This window comes from Ranitomeya variabilis, chromosome 2 (assembly GCF_051348905.1).
Source record: "Ranitomeya variabilis isolate aRanVar5 chromosome 2, aRanVar5.hap1, whole genome shotgun sequence".
Lineage (NCBI taxonomy): Eukaryota > Metazoa > Chordata > Amphibia > Anura > Dendrobatidae > Ranitomeya > Ranitomeya variabilis.
Window position 1 is genome coordinate 263,533,716 of NC_135233.1, and position 22,672 is coordinate 263,556,387.

The 22,672-nt window shown below is 48.1% G+C and overlaps 1 protein-coding gene across 2 annotated transcripts in view; it reads right to left on the minus strand.

Annotated features, from left to right (window-relative positions):
• Positions 1-22,672, minus strand: part of LOC143805460 (complement C5-like) — a 112,808-nt gene that overhangs the window by 87,280 nt on the left and 2,856 nt on the right. For both annotated transcript variants that reach the window (XM_077284852.1, XM_077284851.1), the window contains exons 3-7: positions 9,733-9,895; positions 9,586-9,656; positions 8,437-8,528; positions 8,043-8,125; positions 7,882-7,972 (exon numbers count right to left, since the gene is read on the minus strand). In XM_077284852.1, the coding sequence (XP_077140967.1) occupies positions 7,882-7,972; positions 8,043-8,125; positions 8,437-8,528; positions 9,586-9,656; positions 9,733-9,895 (500 nt within the window). The remainder of the gene's footprint in view (positions 1-7,881; positions 7,973-8,042; positions 8,126-8,436; positions 8,529-9,585; positions 9,657-9,732; positions 9,896-22,672) is intronic.

The following is a 22,672-nucleotide window of genomic DNA, read 5'->3' on the forward strand; positions in this document are numbered from 1 at the left end:
GTCCACACTTTAGAAAATTAGTGTTTCTTATACCTGTTAGGAGGAGTTGCTCAGGAATAAGCACACAAATCCGTTAGTACTTTTCTGCTTATCTTTATCAGTCAACCAAGATGAAGAAGGCAGTGAGTAAGGCACGTGGGCGTGGGAGCCGTCGCGGAGCAGGGAGGGGACGTGGGGATTCTGTGCCTGCTGCGGGCACCGGTGACTCATCAGCACCCACTTTCACCAGGCAACAGTCATTCATGCGCAGCTTTGTGTCAGAGCGCCGTACACCGCTGCTGCGTGAAGAACAAATTGAAGCTGTTGTCGGATGGATGGCAGCTAATGCATCAACTTCCATTAGTGCCACATCCTCTCAGACACAGAGCACTGGAGAGCAGCCATCTGTCTCTTCACCACCTGCCAAATTGCCCAGGCAGACAGAGAGCCCAGGACAGGAGCCGTCTCTACTTCTGTTCTCTGAATCTCTTGGCTTGGAAACAGGGGGCCAGCCAAGCAGCATTGGAGAAATGGAAGAAGAGGCAGGGTGCAGTGATGCCCAACAGCTTTTTCTGTCTTCCTCTGAAGAGGCGGGTGGGCCAGTGGCTCCGGTCACCACATCGCAGGCCGCATCAGCTGATGATGACACTCAGGTGCCACTTACTGGTGCGTGCTCTGCTGCTGAGACTACCCAGGAGGAGCAGTTGGGGGCAGAGGGTAGTGTAGATGATGAGGTCCTCGACCCATCTTGGCGTGAGGGACAGGAAGGTGGTGGGAGCAGCTCTGAGGAAGAGATTCCCCGTACGGCCCAAAGAGGGAGAGGGAGGGGGAAGACTGCGGATCCTGCAGCCTCCGCTTTGGCACCCGTTAGGAGCATGTCTCTTCCAAAAGCCAAAAAGGGCGCTCCCAAGACTTGCAGTGCCTGGTCCTTTTTTGACACAGTTGCAGATGACATTTGCTATGTCAGATGCAAGGTGTGTCATCAAAAAGTCAAAAGAGGTCGAAATGTCAGCAACCTCAATACCTCCAACATGTGGAAACATGTGCGCAACAGGCACCCGGCGGAGTTAGAAAAACACACTGAAGAGGTAGGCCAACCAACAGCGGCAGCTACCACCTCTTCAGCTCGTGTTGCCTCTTCCTCTAGCTCACACGCAGCTGGTTCGGCTTCCTCCCAGGATCGCCGTGGAAGAACCTCTGGCCCTGTTGTCCAGAGACCCGCTGTAATTCCACCCGCAGCACCACTTTCCCAGTCATCCACACACTCCCAGCCCAGTCTACAGCCATCGGTAGTACAGGCATGGGAGAAAAGGCGGCCTTTCTCGTCAAACCACCCACGAGCACAGGCTCTGACTGCAGGCATTGCCAAACTTCTGTCACTGGAAATGCTGTCATTCAGGCTGGTGGAGACTGACAGCTTCCGTGACTTGATGTCATTGGCAGTCCCACAGTACAATGTGCCCAGCCGCTTTTACTTCAGCAGGCAAGCCGTCCCTGCCCTGCACAAGCATGTGGAGGGACACATAAAACACGCGCTACTGAACGCCGTCAGTAGCAAGGTCCACCTCACCACCGATGCGTGGACCAGTCAACATGGACAGGGGCGATACCTTTCCCTCACTGCCCATTGGGTTAATGTCGTTGAGCCGGGTACAGACCGTGCGAGTGGCGCAGGACGTGTCCTGCCCACTCCAAGGATTGCAGGAATCCATTCTGTACGCATTGACTCCTCCTCTTACACCAGTTCCTCAGAATCATCGCTGCAGGAGCCGTCACAGTCCACCTCCACATGGACCCGTGATGAACGTGTACCTGTTACGACCGACATGAGCACAGCCGTGGCCAAACGTCAACAGGCCGTCTTGAAATTAATTTTTTTGGGGAATCGTAGCCACACAGCGCAGGAGCTCTGGAATGCCATCAAGCAGGAGAGCGATGTGTGGTTTGTGCCAGCGAATCTCCAGCCAGGCATGGTAGTGTGTGATAATGGCCGAAATCTGGTGGCAGCTCTGGGCCTCGGCAACCTCACTCACATCCCATGTCTGGCACATGTGCTCAATTTGGTCGTGCAGAGCTTTTTGAGGGACTATCCGGATCTTGATGCACTGCTGCACAAGGTCCGCCTAGAGTGTGCTCACTTGCGGCGTTCCAGCACGGCAAAAGCGCGCATTGCGGCTCTGCAGCGCCGACACCGCCTGCCGGAACATCGCATCATATGTGACCTACCTACCAGGTGGAATTCCACGTTACATATGTTGGAGCGGTTGTGTGAGCAGCAGCAAGCTGTAATGGAGTACCAGCTGCTTCAGGCGCAAAGAAGTCGCAGTCAGCGCCGTCCAGACTTCACAACCACAGAGTGGGCCACTATGAATGACGTCTGCCAGGTTTTGCGTCCCTTTGATTATTCCACGCGGATGACGAGTGCAGATGATGCACTAGTCAGCATGACTGTCCCCCTTATCTGCCTGCTTGAAAAATCACTGCAAGCGCTAAGGGATGATGTTGTGGAAGAGGTGGAAGATGAGGATTCACCATTTCCATCATCTTCTGGACAGTCAGCGCCACGTGGTTCCTCACAAACGCGTAGGCAGGGGACAGTTTGTGAGGAGGATGAGGAGGAGTCAATGGAGGAGGAAGACGTCCGTCCAGAGGAGGGAGTTACCGAATTGTCCAGTACTCAGTGTGTACAGCGAGGGTGGGGTGATGACGAGCAGGCAGAGATCACGCCTCCAGCAGGGGACAGCGTTTCTTGGGCAGTTGGCAGTCTGCAGCACATGGTGGATTACATGCTGCAGTGCCTGAGAAACGACCGCCGCATCGCCCACATTCTCAACATGTCTGATTATTGGGTGTTCACCCTCCTCGATCCTCGCTACCGGGACAACGTAGAAAGCCTCATCACACCGTTGAACCGGGAGCGAAAAATGCGGGAGTACCAAGACACACTGGTCAATTCCATCATCTTCTCCATTCCAACTGAGAGAAGTGCTGCTAGTGCATTCCAAAGCAGCTCAGTGCGTCCAGGCAGTGGTGGAGGCTCTGCACAAAGAGGGAGCAGAAGCAGTGCCTCTGCCCAGGCAAGACCAGTATGGCCCAACTGTGGCACAGTTTTCTGTGCCCCCCACAAAAGTCTACACCATCACAGACGGCTCCAGTCAGCAGGAGGCAACGGTTCCGTCAGATGGTGACAGACTACATGTCTTGCCCTCTTGCTGTACTCCCAGACGGCTCTTCCCCTTTCAAGTTTTGGGTCTCAAAGCTGGATACATGGCCAGAGCTAAGCCAGTATGCATTGGAGGTGCTGTCTTGCCCTGCGGCCAGTGTATTATCGGAACGTGTCTTTAGTGCTGCAGGTGGTGTACTAACTGACCGTCGCATGCGACTATCCTCCGATAACGTTGACCGGCTTACTTTCCTGAAAATGAACAAGGCCTGGATCTCGCAGGAATTTGCCACTCCTCCTCCTGATTAAATAATTAGGTCACTGTATACGTTATCCAGGTCTCCTGTTGTGTTCATCTTTCTACCACCTGAACTTAAATTCCTGGGCTCCAACACCGCCAGTTGAGGCTCAGAAGTGCCGTCTGCACAGTCAAAACATACGACCCAGTGTTATTGGGTTTCAGTAACGTCAGCTGATCCCCAGCTGTGTAGCCGGCAATGTGTCATGCGACCGCCACGCTGACACAACAACTGAAATGTAAGGGAATCTGTCCCCCCCCCCCCCAAGGCGTTTGTTACTGAAAGAGCCACCTTGTGCAGCAGTAATGCTGCACAAGGAAAAGGTAGCTATTTTTGTTTAGCTCCTTGCACACGCAGAACTTAACACTTATAAAATGTGTCCACTGATACCGTAAAACCGTCCCGGAGGTGGGACTTTCCTTCGTAATGTGACGCAGCACAGCCGTCATTCCTACCCCCCCGGCGCCGCGCACCGGCTCCTCAGCGTTGTTTGATTCCGTCCCGGAGCCTGCGCTGTTATGTTATCCCGTGGCCAGGCACACTTAGCGCTGCCCGTCTTCTGGCATCATTTGGTGTCAGGATGGCTGCGCCTGTGCGGCCGCGCTGGCAGAAAGCCCGCCTCGCAGTGTCTTCTGATTTAATCCCACTGGGGGCCTGGGATCCCTGGACATGCGCAGTGCATATCTGAACCTCCACCTCTCACTCATCTCCCTATGGCTTCTTCAGATTGTTCGGTGTCAGCTGGTCCCTAATAGCATGCCACGGCCGTGACACCGCACAGTCTTAAGAAGCCGTAGGGAGGGGAGTGAGAGGCGAGGATATGCACTGCGCATGTCCATGGATCCCAGGCCCCCAGTGGGATTAAATCAGAAGACACTGCGAGGCGGGCTCTCGGCCAGCGCGGCCGCACAGGCGCAGCCATCCTGACACCAAATGATGCCAGAAGACGGGCAGCGCTAAGTGTGCCTGGCCACGGGATAACATAACAGCGCAGGCTCCGGGACGGAATCAAACAACGCTGAGGAGCCGGTGCGCGGCGCCGGGGGGGTAGGAATGACGGCTGTGCTGCGTCACATTACGAAGGAAAGTCCCACCTCCGGGACGGTTTTACGGTTGCAGGGGACACATTTTATAAGTGTTTAGTTCTGTGTTTGCAAGGAGCATGATGAAAAGAGCCACCTTTTCCTTTTGCATCTTTTGAGCTGCACAAGCTGGCTCTTTCAGCTACAAACGCCTTGGGGGGGGGTTAAAGGTTCCCTTTCGACTTTCTCAGGCTTCGGCCTACATTGTGTTCCTCTGCTTTTCCACCTGTCCATGGGCTCCAACACCGCCAGTTGCCGTCCAGAAGTGCTGTACGCACAGTCAACAGTCGCTCCTCTGTTATTGGGGTTCAGTAACGTCAGCTGTTCCCCTGCTGTGTGTGTGGCAATCCCTCCTACCTCCTCCAACCTCCTCCAACCTCCTCCTCCTCCACCTGTCCCTGGGCTCCAACACCGCCAGTTGCCGTCCAGAAGTGCTGTACGCACAGTCAACAGTCGCTCCTCTGTTATTGGGGTTCAGTAACGTCAGCTGTTCCCCTGCTGTGTGTGTGGCAATCCCTCCTACCTCCTCCAACCTCCTCCAACCTCCTCCTCCTCCACCTGTCCCTGGGCTCCAACACCGCCAGTTGCCGTCCAGAAGTGCTGTACGCACAGTCAACAGTCGCTCCTCTGTTATTGGGGTTCAGTAACGTCAGCTGTTCCCCTGCTGTGTGTGTGGAAATCCCTCCTACCTCCTCCAACCTCCTCCAACCTCCTCCTCCTCCACCTGTCCCTGGGCTCCAACACCGCCAGTTGCCGTCCAGAAGTGCTGTACGCACAGTCAACAGTCGCTCCTCTGTTATTGGGGTTCAGTAACGTCAGCTGTTCCCCTGCTGTGTGTGTGGCAATCCCTCCTACCTCCTCCAACCTCCTCCAACCTCCTCCTCCTCCACCTGTCCCTGGGCTCCAACACCGCCAGTTGCCGTCCAGAAGTGCTGTACGCACAGTCAACAGTCCCTCCTCTGTTATTGGGGTTCAGTAACGTCAGCTGTTCACCTGCTGTGTGTGTGGCAATCCCTCCTACCTCCTCCAACCTCCTCCTCCTCCACCTGTCCCTGGGCTCCAACACCGCCAGTTGCCGTCCAGAAGTGCTGTACGCACAGTCAACAGTCCCTCCTCTGTTATTGGGGTTCAGTAACGTCAGCTGTTCCCCTGCTGTGTGTGTGGCAATCCCTCCTACCTCCTCCAACCTCCTCCTCCTCCACCTGTCCCTGGGCTCCAACACCGCCAGTTGCCGTCCAGAAGTGCTGTACGCACAGTCAACAGTCGCTCCTCTGTTATTGGGGTTCAGTAACGTCAGCTGTTCCCCTGCTGTGTGTGTGGCAATCCCTCCTACCTCCTCCAACCTCCTCCTCCTCCACCTGTCCCTGGGCTCCAACACCGCCAGTTGCCGTCCAGAAGTGCTGTACGCACAGAGCCAAACACCTCGCCAATGTGTTAGTGGGGTTCAGCACCGCCAGCTGTTCCCCTGCTGTGTATACGGCAACGTGTACTGCGACCGCCACGCAGGCACAACAAGTTAAATTTAAGGGAACCTGTCCCCCCCCCCCAGGCGTTTGTTACTGAAGGAGCCACCTTGTGCAGCAGTAATGATGCAAAGGGAAAAAGTGCCTCTTTTCGTGGTGCTCCTTGCAGATGCTGAACCTAACACTTATGAAATGTGTCCCCTCACAGCGTTCAACCGTCCGGTAGGTGGAACTTTCCTTTGTCATGTGACGCAGCACAGCCGTCAATTTTACCCCCTTGGCGCCGTGCGCCGCCTCCTCAGCGTTGTTTGAATCTGTCCCGGAGCCTGCGCTGTTAGGTTACCCCTTGGCCATGCACACATTTCGCGCTGCCCGTCTTCTGACATCATTTGCTGTCAGGCTGGCTGCGCCTGTTTGGGTGCGCTGTCCGAGATTCAGCCTCGCGGTGTCGTGTAATGCAATCCCACCGCGGGCCTGGGATCCGTGGCCATGCGCAGTGCATATCCTCGCCTCTCACTCCCCTCCCTACGGCTTCTAAAGATATTTTCGTCCCATTGACTTGCATTGGGATCGGGTATCGGTATCGGATTGGATCCGATATTTTGACGGTATCGGCCGATACTTTCCGATACTGATACTTTCCGATATCGGAAAGTATCGCTCAACACTAGTCACAATCCAAGCTGCTTGAGGTCTAGTGTGAAGTTTCCACAATCAGTGATGGTTTGGGGAGCCATGTCATCTGCTGGTGTAGGTCCACTGTGTTTTATCAAGACCAAAGTCAGCGCAGCCATCTATCAGGAAATTTTAGAGCCCTTCATGCTTCCATTTGCAGACAAGCTTTATGGAGATGGAAATGTCATTCTCCAGCAGGACTTGGCACCTGTCCACACTGCCAAAAGTGCCAATACCTGGTTTATAAACAACAGTATCACTGTGTTTGATTGGCCAGCAAACTCGCCTGACCTTAACCCCATAGAGAATCTATGGAGTATTGTCAAGAGGAAGATGAGACACCAGACCCAACAATGCAGACCAGCTGAAGGCTGCTATCAAAGCAACCTGGGCTTCCATAACACCTCAGCAGTGCTACAGGCTGATATCCTCCATGCCACGTGGCATTGATCAGTAACTGATGCAAAAGGAGCCCCAACCAAGCATTGAGTGCATTTACCGAACATACATTTCAGTAGGCCAACATTTCGGATTTTAAAATCATTTTTCAAGCTGGTGTTATAAAGTATTCTAATTTACTGAGATAATGACTTTTGGGTTTTCATTGGCTGTAAGCCATAATCATCAACATTAACAGAAGTAAACACTTGAAATAGATCACTCTGTTTGTAATGACTCTCTATAATATGAGTTTCACTTTTCGTATTGAAGAACTGACAAGTTTACTTTTTGATGATATTCTAATTTTGTGAGAAGCAACTGTATGTACACAATCACTAGGATTTACCTCCTGCAAATGGATGTATATACAGCCATCACTAGGGGGAACTCCCTGCACATGGATGTATATACAACAACCACCAGGGGCGCCCTTCACGTATATGTATATACAGCCACCACAAGAGGGAGCACCTTACACTTAGATGTATATACAGCTACCACTAGGGGGAGCTCCCTGCACATGGAGTCCTTTGGTAGGAGCTCTGCCTAATGGAGGCAGCTGGAAGTACAAGGTCATCATTTATCTCTATGGCTGTATATAGCAGAGCTGAGGGTTTGGAGCTCTGTATCAGGAAAATACCACTCTGAGTCTGTACAGAATGGCATTAATGTGAATGTTCCTTCCCAAGAACCCCAGTATGAATGCCATTTGCCACCCATGCTCTAGTACGCCAATTATAATCTGCGCCTGCTTGCCTTGTAGTCGAGGGGTCACTTACTTTGCTTTCACTGTGATCGTGAATGCGTCAAACGTGTCATACGATATGAAGTTCTGTGATGGTACGATGGTGACAAAGAATCTCGGCAGCACTGAAATGTAGAAATGGTGGTGATTCGCTGCTGGCCGCGCGCATCGCGTGTAATGGAGAATGATAAATACCGTATTCCTTCACGTCAAATGCCGCCATTGTAGATGTTGTGTAATCTGCGCTGTATGCGGCTTCAATCTTCCACGTCCCAAATCTGAAGACAACAATGGAGAATTATGCTCAAGAATTAGAAACACAAAGAAACATTTAAAGGGCCAGTCCATCACCATACAGTGTCCAGCTTGCTATCAGTGAATAGAACCATTATTTCCATCCCGAGGGTGAAAGCTCAGAGCTCGTCCAGCTCACACAGCTGCATGGCACCGCAACGAGTGGCCATCAATTCACTGATAGCAAGCAGAGGTTTGGAGAAACTTTAGGTGTCTGATTGTCAATTCAAGATGGTGGCAATCAGAAATCTCAGTCCTCCGAGTCAGCGGCAGATGGGGTCGGTGAACCACATACTTGGGGTTGGCAGGGATTTTGAAGTCAGGGAAGGAGATGATGCCGGTGGCATCCTGCTGCGTTATCACGTCCATCTTCACCTCATCCGGATCCTTCATAGAAAACAGAAGAACAATTCTAGGGTCGGTGACCAAACCAGAACACCCCCAAACTGAGCTCACCCTGGTCTCTGTGCTCTTATGTTACATCAGGTCTTATTCTGCAGTCACCTCCAGAGCTGCAGTCACTATTCTGCTGTTACATCAGGTCTTATCCTCTAGTCACCTTCAGAGCTGCAGTCACTATTCTGCTGTTACATCAGGTCTTATCCTCCAGCCACCTCCAGAGCTGCAGTCACTATTCTGCTGTCACATCAGGTCTTATCCTCTAGTCACCTCCAGAGCTGCAGTCACTATTCTTCTATTACATCATGTCTTATCCTCTAGTCACCTCCAGAGCTGCAATCACTATTCTTCTATTAAATAATGTCTTATCCTCAAGCCACCTCAAGAGCTGCAGTCACTAATCTTATATTACATCATGTCTTATCCTCCAGTCACCTACGGAGCTGCAGTTACTAATCTTCTATTACACCATGTCTTATCCTCTAGTCACCTACGGAGCTGCAGTCACTATTCTTCTACTACATCATGTCTTATCCTCCAGTCACCTTCAGAGCTGCAATCACTATTCTTCTATTACATCATGTCTTATCCTCCAGTCACCTCCAGAGCCGCAATCACTATTCTTCTGTTACATCATGTCTTATCCTTTTGTCACCTCCAGAGCTGCAGTCACTATTATGCTGTTACATCATGTTTTTTTCTCTAGTCACCTCCAGAGCTGCAATCACTATTCTGCTGGCGAGTCATGTCTTATCCTCCAGTGACATCCAGAGCTGCAATCACTATTCTGCTGCTGAGTCATGTCTTATCCTCCAGTCACCTCCGGACCTGCAGTCACTATTCTGCTGTTACATCATGTCGTATCCTCCAGTCACTTCCAGAGCTGCGATCACTATTGAATTAGAGGAATTGTCCAGGGTCAGCCGGCTCCTTTAGCCCCATATGCATCATGGGACAATCCCTTTAAGTTTAGAGCTTCTGCCCGGCTCGCTGACATTGCGCTCACTGGGGCAGAGTTTGGAGGTTGGAGGTGACTATTGCTGACCTTGAAGGTGACAGTGACGGCTCTGCGTGCCGGTCTCAGTTCTTCGTCCATGGAGTAGATCCGAACCTTCACTGTGGAGAGAAGGCGATGAGATGAGGAGCATCGCGCGGGTGGGTGATCACGTGTAGTCAGGTGGGACGACATTACCAGACTGGTCGGGGGTGTACACAGGCTTATCGCTCTGGATGAACAGGAAACCGTTGTGATGTGAGACGGGAACGCGCTCCTCCTTGGTGAATGAACTGGTGTGAGCCCGCAAACACACAAACTGCGTGGCGCCGTCCTTCCGGGGGAAATCATTGGGACGTATCTATGGGAAGAGTCACCAGAGATGTGATCGCGGCGCGGCCTCTGAGCTTATATCACCCGTCACGGAGGCACAAGGCCCAAATCAATAGACAATAAAATTCAAAAGATCACTGCACTCGTATGGTTTTCAAATGCATAATTCCAAAAGTTTATTCAATTTGTGTCAGAGGAAAAAGGTACTTGGCGAATTGACGTTTCGGCCAACCCGTAGCCTTGTTCACAAAATCGCTGTAACAAGTAGAAGATAAAACAATGTCACTCACAGGTAAGTATATACATATTTACAATTGTACACAGAAGAAAGAAATCCATATCTCGGTGATACAATCGCCGATAGTTGGATGTATTCTATAAAGATTAACGACTAGGAATCATCTATTTAAAAAAAAACATGAATTGCTAGACACTTGAGAGGAGGAGTTGAGAGAAGGAGTTCATGTTGGATCTGGAGCAAACAATTGTGGAGGAAGAACATACCCTGTTAGAACTGTATTGCATACAAAGAAAGGACCCTTTATGTTTGGTGAGTCAAATAAAGCGATGAAGAAGCATAACCTGAAAAGAACAATATAGCATAAGGAGGCAGCAGAGCCACAGGGTCCATGGCAGAGGCGGGGGGCGGGCCTGCACCCGACACATGTATATATAGTACATAATATAATATTGATAGTAATTCCCTCTTTAGAGCCCGGTTACTTATATCTCCACCCCAAATAGAATAGTACATCATAGAGATACTGACCTAGCAGGAGTGCTAGCGAACATAAGCCCATGCACAAAAACCGTATAAGCGGCTGGACCGAGACTTGTAGCTGCAATATATATATATATATATATATATATATATATATATATATACACATAAGAACAATGAGACCCAATGATATAGACTGGTTAAACTGTGGGGTATACGGAGCTATTGGAATACCTGTCCTGTGGATGCAGTCAATATTGGATGTCAGCTTGTATCCGTTCAGTATATTTAGCAGTGTCCCAGACGTAATATGAGGGTATAGTGCTATGTGCAAGGGAAGAGAAGGGGGAGTAATTACACTGGTCAACAGCATTTTTGGTGCCAAAGATATTTCATCGAATTTAGGGTATTTTTGGGGTGCTGATTCTGAATATGTCATCAGTTTTGCCAGATTGGCTCAAGTTTTTGAGATTTTTGGTATCTTATTTATAGCACTTGTTGGTAAATGCGACGCATCATCTCATTAATTTCTTTGGATTAGTACTTGAACTGAGCAGTTCTCAATATAGTTTTGTGTTAATTAGTGTTCTAAAAGTTTGTTCATAGCTTGATTTTTGCACTAACTTTATGTTGTCTGTTTTCCAGTGAAAAGCATGAACTCATCAAGAAGAAGTTGTCTTAACGATCCAGACTCATTCTGTTACATTTGTGGTGAATACACACTGCCAAAACATAGAAGAAACATAACAGACTTCGTAAAAAAAATGTATTTTGCCTATTTTGGGGTTATGCTTGGGGACCAAGACAGGTTTTGGGCACCACACATAGTGTGCAAAGCATGTATCGAATTATTACGAAAATGGAGCAAAGGACAAAGAAAAAGCTTCAAATTTGGTGTTCCAATGGTGTGGAGAGAGCCAAAAAATCATCATGATGACTGTTATTTCTGTGCAGTGCAAGTGCAAGGATTCAATAAGCATAAGAAACGAAAATGGGAGTAACATGGAATCTGCAAGAAGGCCTGTCCCTCATTGTGAAGATGTGCCTGTACCTGTGTTTACCATAAATAACAGTCATCATGATGATTTTTTGGCTCTCTCCACACCATTGGAACACCAAATTTGAAGCTTTTTCTTTGTCCTTTGCTCCATTTTCGTAATAATTCGATACATGCTTTGCACACTATGTGTGGTGCCCAAAACTTGTCTTGGTCCCCAAGCATAACCCCAAAATAGGCAAAATACACTTTTTTTACGAAGTCTGTTATGTTTCTTCTATGTTTTGGCAGTGTGTATTCACCACAAATGTAACAGAATGAGTCTGGATCGTTAAGACAACTTCTTCTTGATGAGTTCATGCTTTTCACTGGAAAACAGACAACAACATAAAGTTAGTGCAAAAATCAAGCTATGAACAAACTTTTAGAACACTAATTAACACAAAACTATATTGAGAACTGCTCAGTTCAAGTACTAATCCAAAGAAATTAATGAGATGATGCGTCGCATTTACCAACAAGTGCTATAAATAAGATACCAAAAATGTCAAAAACTTGAGCCAATCTGGCAAAACTGATAGCATATTCAGAATCAGCACCCCAAAAATACCCCAAATTCATTAAAATATTTTGGACACCAGAAAAAATTTTTTTTTTTGTTGACCTGTGTTATTAATTGGACCATGTCTCATATAGGGAATGGTACGGAGGACCCATTATAATACCTATTCAAGGTATTAGTACCTGTGTCACCAATTAATGCAGGGGACCACCCAAATGCTGGCCACTGGTAGTAGAGGTGTCTCCTCTGTATATTAGGAAATGCTGCCTGTAGATACAGGATTAATGCACCTGTGTAAGAGGGATGGTGATATGAGCTAAAGGGTTCATAAAGATGAAGTTATACTTATCAGATTATTATGCTGTAATCTCACGTCCTGGTCCTGTGTGCAGGTCAGAAGCAAGCGTTGGTGGCGTAGTGGAGGAAGCTGACACAGTCCTGTGTCACGGCGGTGAGGCAGCTCGGTGTGTTCAGTGAGGACCGGCGTTTTATCTGTTTCCCCAGCCGGTCCTATGACCGGAAGTGCGAGGGGACGCCGGCGCCTGCGCATTAGAGTTCCCTCGCTATGTGTGGGCAGGAAGAGCGGCGCCTGCGCACATCACATATGTAAGAGTGCTGGTATGCAGCGCCTGCATCTGTTTACAGAGCCGGCGCCTGCGCATGAGAGTTTCCTCCCTGTGTGTGGACAGGCAAAGCGACGCCTGCGCACACCACACTTGGCAGGACGCTGGTTCACAGCGCCTGTGTCTGTACACTGATCGGGCTGTGTAGGCAGAATCGAGTGTGGGTCTGGATGTGAATACTTAGCGCTCGTGTATCATACCGTGTGACCCTACTGGTCTATGCTAGTATGCTGTGCATAATGGGGGAACATCAGCGTCTGTTGTCTGAATAATTCACAGTGTGCCCCCCCTTTTTTTCTTTTGATATGAGAGAGAAAGTATGCTAAATGCAAATGGACCTTGTATGGGAGTGCAAAGCAATGTAAACCTTGTAGGGCACCAGGCTGCATGAGTGGACACATCACAGTCATGAATATACAACAATCACATGAGATACAGTATAATATTATGGTAGGAGTCCAAACCTTAATGAAGAAAATAAGGAAAAAGTCAAAGAAAAGAAATGAAATAAAAGTAATGCAATAAAGAAAATGAAAATGGACTAATAAAATGAAAAAATGAATATAAACTGAAAAAATAAATAAAAAATAAAAAATAAAATGGGGGGTTGATAAGATGGGTTACAACTTTTTGTACTTGAGGATGAAACCTCCTATGTAATAAATTGGTTACACAATTGCTGGGGGATCATCTGCGGGATCCGGCAGCGAAACTGGTGGGGCCCAAGCAATAGGACCGCGTTTTTTAGGACAAACCGCGCGCCCACAAGGAGGGGAAGGAAGAAGAAACGTGGATCGACACATGACGCTGAGATCTCAGGTAGGAGACCAAACTCTGTGGTAAATATTTCTGATTACACCCTTTCTCCTCTAGAGCTCAAAGTCTTGAACATGGGATTATCTTTCTGCCCTACTCCCAAGTGGGATTCTTTTCAACTTGAAAAGGATCTGTAACGATTTTACAGAAATATAAGACTTAAGGTACATTTCAACGAATTACCTATTCCAGTAACCAATAGGTTGGGCACTACACCTAGCCAGAGGGAAGAAACCGGCATTACCATAGGCACACTAGGCTTAAGGAACCCTAGTACTTTTACCCCACCCAAATCAAATCATGCAGTGGAAACTTTCATAGACCTCCATAGGACCGGCTGGGGAAACAGATAAAACGCCGGTCCTCACTGAACACACCGAGCTGCCTCACCGCCGTGACACAGGACTGTGTCGGCTTCCTCCACTATGCCACCAACGCTTGCTTCTGACCTGCACACAGGACCAGGACGTGAGATTACAGCATAATAATCTGATAAGTATAACTTCATCCTTATGAACCCTTTAGCTCATATCACCATCCCTTTTACACAGGTGCATTAATCCTGTATCTACAGGCAGCATTTCCTAATATACAGAGGAGACACCTCTACTACCAGTGGCCAGCATTTGGGTGGTCCCCTGCATTAATTGGTGACACAGGTACTAATACCTTGAATAGGTATTATAACGGGTCCTCCGTACCATTCCCTATATGAGACATGGTACAATTAATAATTACTCCCCCTTCTCTTCCCTTGCACATAGCACTATACCCTCATATTACGTCTGGGACACTGCTAAATATACTGAACGGATACAAGCTGACATCCAATATTGACTGCATCCACAGGACAGGTATTCCAATAGCTCCGTATACCCCACAGTTTAACCAGTCTATATCATTGGGTCTCATTGTTCTTATGTATATATATGTACCGTATATATATATATATATATATATATATATATATATATATATATATTGCAGCTACAAGTCTCGGTCCGGCCGCTTATACGGTTTTTGTGCATGGGCTTATGTCCGCTAGCACTTCTGCTAGGTCAGTATCTCTATGATGTACTATTCTATTTGGGGTGGAGATATAAGTAACCGGGCTCTAAAGAGGGAATTACTATCAATATTATATTATGTACTATACATACATGTGTCGGGTGCAGGCCCACCCCCCGCCTCTGCCATGGACCCTGTGGCTCTGCTGCCGCCTTGTGCTATATTGTTCTTTTCAGGTTATGCTTCTTCATCGCTTTATTTGACTCACCAAACATAAAGGGTCCTTTCTTTGTATGCAATACAGTTCTAACAGGGTATGTTCTTCCTCCACAATTGTTTGCTCCAGATCCAACATGAACTCCTTCTCTCAACTCCTCCTCTCAAGTGTCTAGCAATTCATGTTTTTTTTTAAATAGATGATTCCTAGTCGTTAATCTTTATAGAATACATCCAACTATCGGCGATTGTATCACCGAGATATGGATTTCTTTCTTCTGTGTACAATTGTAAATATGTATATACTTACCTGTGAGTGACATTGTTTTATCTTCTACTTGTTACAGCGATTTTGTGAACAAGGCTACGGGTTGGCCGAAACGTCAATTCGCCAAGTACCTTTTTCCTCTGACACAAATTGAATAAACTTTTGGAATTATGCATTTGAAAACCATACGAGTGCAGTGATCTTTTGAATTTGATGACGTGTGGGACTCAATATCCCGTTCACTAGCACCGTGGACTTCATTGATTGTGTGCTAGCTTTTCATTTCTTTCTACAATAGACAATAAAGAGCTAACCGAAATACAGACACGAAAAAATTCACTGGATATAAAGGCGGCGATATTTAGTAAGGGTCACGATATACAAAGGGTAATAATAATTAACAACCGTTAGGAATTCATCAATTAGTAATTCATTTATCTTACCTTTAAAAAGAACCAAATCCAGCCAACATTAGGCCCGGCATCTATTCCATCTATCAGATAACACGAGGGACGGAGAGCTGTGGGGAGGGCGGCACATTTCTCACTTGCCGCCCACGGACTGCCCGCAGTGTGCAAGGAAGGGCCTTATAAACCTTTCATCTTCCCGCACTTTTCAGTCATGGGCCAATCAAATCAAAGACCACATCTTCCCGCATTTATTCCTGGCAGTTATTGGTGACCTGTAGATGACCTCAAGTACCGCTAAGCACCAACCATAACAGACACTAATACCATAGTGAATGGGCCTATACCCCCATAAGTCCCACAAGCTAAGCGTTTCAAGGGACCTTGACAATAGCCAACAACCAGACGGACTAGTATGGTTGTCACCCAGGTTTCTCAAGAGTAGATGTCACTACAGAGAACTGTACTCCAGAGGGAAACACATGGACACGTACCAGTCTGAGGGGGCACTTACTTTACAGGTATCCCCCATATTAAATTCCCTTGTTATGGAATATGATAACATGAGGAGCTGCATATTGCCCCTCCCCATGATTACTCATAGGGTCCTTTGTACATCACCCCTCCCCATGCTCCGCTCTTCACAAATGATCACCTGTGTTCTGCCCCTTCCCCACGCTCACTTGTGCTCAGCCACCCCTTCGTGCTCACCTGCACTCAGCCCCTCCCCCACGCTCACCTGTGCTCAGCCCCTCCCCACCTATGCTCAGCCCCTCCTCCACGCTCACCTATACTCAGCCCCTCCTCCACCCTCACCTATATTCAGCCCATCCTCCACACTCAACTATGCTCAGCCCCTCTTCCACGCTCACCTGTGCTCAGCCTCTCTTCCACGCTCACCTGTGCTCAGCCTCTCTTCCACGCTCACCTGTGCTCAGCCCCTCCTCCACGCTCACCTATACTCAGGCCATCCTCCACACTCAACTATGCTCAGCTGCTCTTCCATGCTCACCTATACTCAGCCCATCCTCCACACTCAACTATGCTCAGCCCCTCTTCCACGCTCACCTGTGCTCAACCCCTCTTCCACGCTCACCTGTGCTCAGACCCTCTTCCACGCTCACCTGTGCTCAGACCCTCTTCCACGCTCACCTGTGCTCAGCCACTTCTCCACACTCACCTGTGCTCAGCTCCTCCTCCATGCTCACCTATGCTAAACATCTTCTCCACACTCACCAGTGCTCAGCCCCTTCTCCACACTCACCTGTGCTCAGCCCCTCTTCCACGCTCACCTGTGCTCAGCCCCTCTTCCACGCTCACCTGTGCTCAGCCCCTCCTCCATACTCACCTATACTAAGCACCTGCCCCACACTCACCTGTGCTCAGCCCCTCCTCCACCCTCACCTGTGCTAAGCCCCTCTTCCACGCTCACCTGTGCTCAGCCCCTTCTCCACACTCACCTGTGCTCAGCCCCTCCTCCACACTCACCTGTGCTAAGCCCCTTCTCCACACTCACCTGTGCTAAGCCCCTTCTCCACACTCACCTGTGCTAAGCCCCTCCTCTACACTCACCTGTGCTAAGCCCCTCCTCCAAACTCACCTATGCTCAGCCTCTCCTTCATGCTCACTTGTGTTTAGCCCCTCACCTGTGCTCAGCCCCTCCCCCCGCTCTCACCTGTATTCAGCCCCTCACCTATGCTCACCTGTGCTAAGCTCCTCCTTCCGACCCCCGGATGAAGGCGGATACCGAAACGTGCATTGGGGCTGGCACCATCATCCACTAGGAAGTAATACTTTCTGCACTTTTTTGTTTAGTCTGTAGAGATTATGTTTGTGTTTTCTCTTATGGGACACCATGACCGCATGGTGTCTCCACTTACTGGGGATAGAGGGCCATTGTTAGATGTATTTATTGTGTGCAGCCTCCTTATGGCTTTATAGTGAGTAATGGTGCCATTTTGTGGTTTCCCACTCTTTTAAACCTTGTCTTTTTTATGTGATTCGAATGTGTTTTTCTGTTCAATAAAAATTATATCTTTTTAAATTTTTGTTCTGGAGTACATTTTCTTTCGGATTCTATTGTTTTGTACTGAACATTTGTGATATGTCCATATGTAATTTTGGCATTATAAGATTTAAGAATTTTGTATGTTTGATGGAATTCCCCAAATTATTGACTAATATCTGTTGGATTAAGCCCCTCCTTCGCACTCACCTATGTTCAGTGTCTCCTCCATGCTCACCTGTGTTCAGACCCTCACCTGTGCTCAGCTGCGCTCAGCCCCTCCCCTGCTTTCACCTGTGTTCAGCCCCTCACCTGTGCTCCTCTCCTGCACTCACCTGTGCTTCTCTCCTGCATTCACCAGTGCTCAGCTCTTCCCATGCGCTGACCTGTGCTCTGCCCCTCCCAGGGCCGGCGTCAGCACCCAGCGCACCTTGGCAAGTGTCGGGGCCCTAGCGAGACGGGGGGCCCATTTTGACGTGTGACCAACTTTTTACTATTGATGCTGCCTATGCAGCATCAATAGTAAAAAGATATAATGTTAAAAATAATTTAAAAAATAAAAAATCGTGCTATTCTCACCTTCCGGCTCCCCCCGCAGCCTTCCCGATCCTTGCGATGCTCCCGGCAGCTCCCGTTCCCAGTAATGCCTTGAGAAATGACCCCAGATGACATAGGATCACGCAAGACCACTACGTCATCACAGGTCATTGTCGCAAAGCATCACTGGGAACGGGAGCTTGCGGCAGCATCGCTAAGGCCTGCGCTGGATCCGAAGGTGAGTATATAACTATTTTTTATTTTAATTCTTTTTTTTTAACAGGGATATGGTGCCCACACTGCTATATACTACATGGCTGTGTTATATACTACGTGGCTGTGCTATATACTACATCTATGTGCTATATACTAGGTGGGCTGTGCTATATACAACGTGGCTGTGCTATATACTATGTGGCTGTGTTATATACTACGTGGCTGCTATATACTACGTGGCTGTGTTATATACTACATGGCTGTGTTATATACTACGTGGCTGTGCTATATGCTGCACATTTTGCACTTTTACAAATGTTCTACGTCAATACTTTCTAAGGTTTACTTTAAAAAGTTTTCCATTAAAAAATTGTCATATTCAATGTATGCAGTTTTTTCTTTGCAGCAAGTTCAGCTAACAATAAAATGCCTATTGGTAACTGAGGAAGAGGGAGTAGGTCACAAAAATTGGCATATAAGCGGTTGACTTATATAAAGCCCCTCTGCTGTATGGTATTGTAGAATTTACAATAGCTATCACTCATGTAAGAAGTGAAATCTGGCATTGTACTATACCTATATTTCTCTGCTGTATCTGTGCATCATGAATCGTGGTATGTGTTAAGAGGGGGGGCCACTGAGACTCTTTCTGCTGGGGCCCTCAAAAACCTGGAGCCGTCCCTAGCCCCTCCCCTATGTTCGCGTGTGCTCCGCCCAGGGGCATACGGTCAATGGCGGCAGATCACACGGCTGCTATGGGGCCCCGACTCCAGACTACTACGCCCGGCATCACACTTTCAGCTGTATCAGCATTGCGGATGCTGATACAATTAAAAGCAATGATAAAAGAGGGAGCAGAGAACTCCCTTTTCCATTATTATACCTCACATCTGAGAAGTCAATTAATCGCGCCTGCTGTGCAGAGCAGTGAAGACACAGCTTCAGAACGCTCCCTGCAGAGACTTGAGCAGCAGGGGACCGAAGAGAGGTACGTATTTTTTTTGCAATCAGTGAGTACAAGGTGGCCATACTACTACATGGATGACTATGGGCTGTGCATTATACTTTATGAGGGATATGAGCTGTGTATTATACTAATATGGAGGACTACGGGCTGTGCATCATATTATATGAAGGATATGGGCTGTGCATTATACTAATATAGAGGACTATGGGCTGTGCATCATATATGGAGGTGCATTATACTATATGGAGGACTATGAGGGTGCATTATATATGGAGGACTATGGGGTACATTACACTGTATGGAGGACTATAGAGTGCACTATACTATACAGAAAACTATGGAGGAGTGCATTATATTATACGGCGGAGATGCCCGCTGTCTTGGGGTTCTATTTGGCACTCAACTTTCCTTTATTCCCTATATCTGATCATTCACTCGCTCATGTCACCTGCATCTTAAAAACATCTCTACTATATTACTATCGCTCTTTTGCATTCTCGTCTGGACTACTGCAACTCTCTTCTGATTAGTCTCCCTCTTACTAAACTTTCTCCTCTACATTCCATCCTCAATGCAGCAGTCGGGGTCGTATTTCTGTCCAGCCACTTCAGCGATGCCTCCACGCTGTGCAAGTTACTGCACTGGTTACCCATTCACTACAGAATCTAATATAAACTCATCTCTCTCACCCATAAAGCTCTCCACAGTTCTGCACTGCCCTATATCTCATCCCTTATTTCTGTTTATCGCCCTACACATTCCCTTCATTCAAAAACTGACCTAAGACTAACATCCTCCACAATTCGAACCCCGCACATCCGTCTCCAAAACTTCTCTTGTGCTGCACCAGTTCTCTGGAATTCATTACCCCACTTGATCTGACTGATATCTAACCCCCACATTTTTAAATGGGCTTTAACCCCTTACCGACATTGGGCATAATAGTACATTGATGTCTGTATCTCTCCCTTTTGATGTGGGCTCCGGCGGTGAACCCACATCTTTCCGGGGACATGTCAGCTGTTTTGAACAGCTGACATGTGCCCGCAATAGCCACGGGTGGAATCGCGATCCACCCACGGTTATTAACTAGTTAAGTGTGGCTGTCCAACTCTGATAGCTAGCGGTATTTAAATAGCTTTCCTGGCAATTAAATGCTGTAAATACGTACACTAGTGACCTGCGTCACATGATCGCGGGTCACCGGTGTGGGTGTGTTGGCATGACAACCCGAGGTCACCTGGAGACCTCTATGGTTGTTAGTGCTGGATGGTCAGCCCTCATAGCAAGTCAGCAATTATACTACATAGAGGCGATCTGACTATCGCCTCTATGTAGCAGAGCTGATCGAGTTGTGCCAGCTTCTAGTCTCCTATGGAGGCTATTGAAGTATGGCAAAAGTAAAAAAAAATGTTTTTACAAATATACAAAAAATAAAAAAAAATACAAAAGTTAAAATCACCCCCTTTCGCCCCATTCAAAATAAAACAATAAAAGTAAAATCAAACCTACACATGTTAGCTATTAACGCGTTCAGAATCACCTGATCTATCAATAAAAAAAAGGATTCACTTGATCGCAAAACGGCGTAGTGAGAAAAAAAGTCAAAACGCCAAAATTATGTTTTTTGGTCGCTGTTACAATGTATTAAAAATCAATAACGGGTGATCAAAAGATCGTATCTGCACCAAAATGATATAATTGAAGACATCAGCTCGGCGTAAAAAAAATAAGCCCTCACCCAACCCGAGATCACGAAAAATGGAGACGCAACGGGAAATGGCACAATTTTTTTTTTCTTAACAAAGTTTGGAATTATTTTTCACCACTTAGATAAAAAAAGAACCTAGACATGTTTGGTGTCTATGAACTCGTACTGACCTGGAGAATCATAATGGCAGGTCAGTTTTAGCATTTAGTGAACCTAGTAAAAATGTCAAACAAAAAACAAGTGTGGGATTGCATTTTTTTTTGCAATTTCACCGCACTTGGAAATTTGTTCCCGTCTAGTACAGGACATGGTAAAACCAATGGTGACGTTCAAAAGTACAACTCGTCCCACGAAAAACAAGCCCTCACATGGCCATAAGTTATTGCTCTGAGAAGAAGGGGAGCGAAAAACGAAAATGCAAAACCGAATAAAGCTCAGGGGGTGAAGGGGTTAAAAACACATATCTCTAAACAAGTCTATAACCTCAACTTACTAACCTAACTTTTCCTAGTTCCCTCCTTCTAAACATTATTCATAGTCTGCTCCTTCCTATTCATCTGCCTCCACACCCTCCATGCACTTGATAACTGTACCCAGGGCCGCCATCAGGGCATAACAGCCAATGATTGGCGTATGGGGCCCGGTGGGCAGAGGGGGCCCGCACCGGGCCCCGTCTCATCTGCTCGCTGGGCCCCCCCTACAGGCGCTGTGGCACGCTATTGACGTGCGGGCCCGCACGTCAATAGTTAACAGCCGCCAGCCATTCGGAGGCTGGCAGCTGACTTGAGCTGCAGTGCGCATGTCGCCGGCGTCTGACGTCATTGTCAGCCGCCGGCGAGTGCGTGCTTCACCTGCGTGGAGGGAGTGAGCTTCGCCAGGAGCACGGCCAGGTAAGAAATCGTGTTTTTTGGGGGTTTTTTAGAGCGGCGATCCAGGGGGCCCCAGGGCAGACTTGCTGGACACGCTGAGGCAGACTGCTGGACATGGGGGGCAGACTGCTGGACACGGGGGGCAGACTGCTGGACACGGGGGGCAGACTGCTGGACACGGGGGGCAGACTGCTGGACATGGGGGGCAGAATGCTGGACACGAGGGGCAGAATGCTGGACGCGGGCAGACTGAGAGACACAAGGGGCAGACTATGAGACACGGGCAGAATGCTGGATACAGGGGCAGAATGCTAGACACCAGGGCAGAATGGAGATACAGGGCATGACTGGAGACAGATGGGGCAGAATGGAAACACATGGGGCATGATTGGAGACATGGGGGCATTATTGGAGCCATAGGGGGCAGAATGGAGATACAGGCATGATTGGAGACACGGGGCAGAACGGAGATACACGGTATGATTGGACACACGGTGCAGGATGAAAGACATGGGGCATGATTGGAGACAGATGGAGCAGGGTTGGAGACAGATCGTGCAGGATCATGGGACAGGATGGATACAATGGAAACAGATGGGGCAGGATGGGGAGATCATATGGGGCAGGATGGATACTCATGAGGGCAGGATGGGTGAACATATGGCTGGAGCCAGGAATGAGACACATGGGGCCAGGGTGGGGGATATTATTATTACCAAAGGGGCTAATTAAGGAATATTATTACTGCAGTGATGTATTTATTTTATTTTTTGAGGACACTTTTAAATGGGGGGGCGGTCCTGTTACTGTGTAGAGTGACACTATGTCGCCTTTTTTTCTTCATGTGGTGTAATGTAGAAGTTCGAAAAAATTAAGTAATGT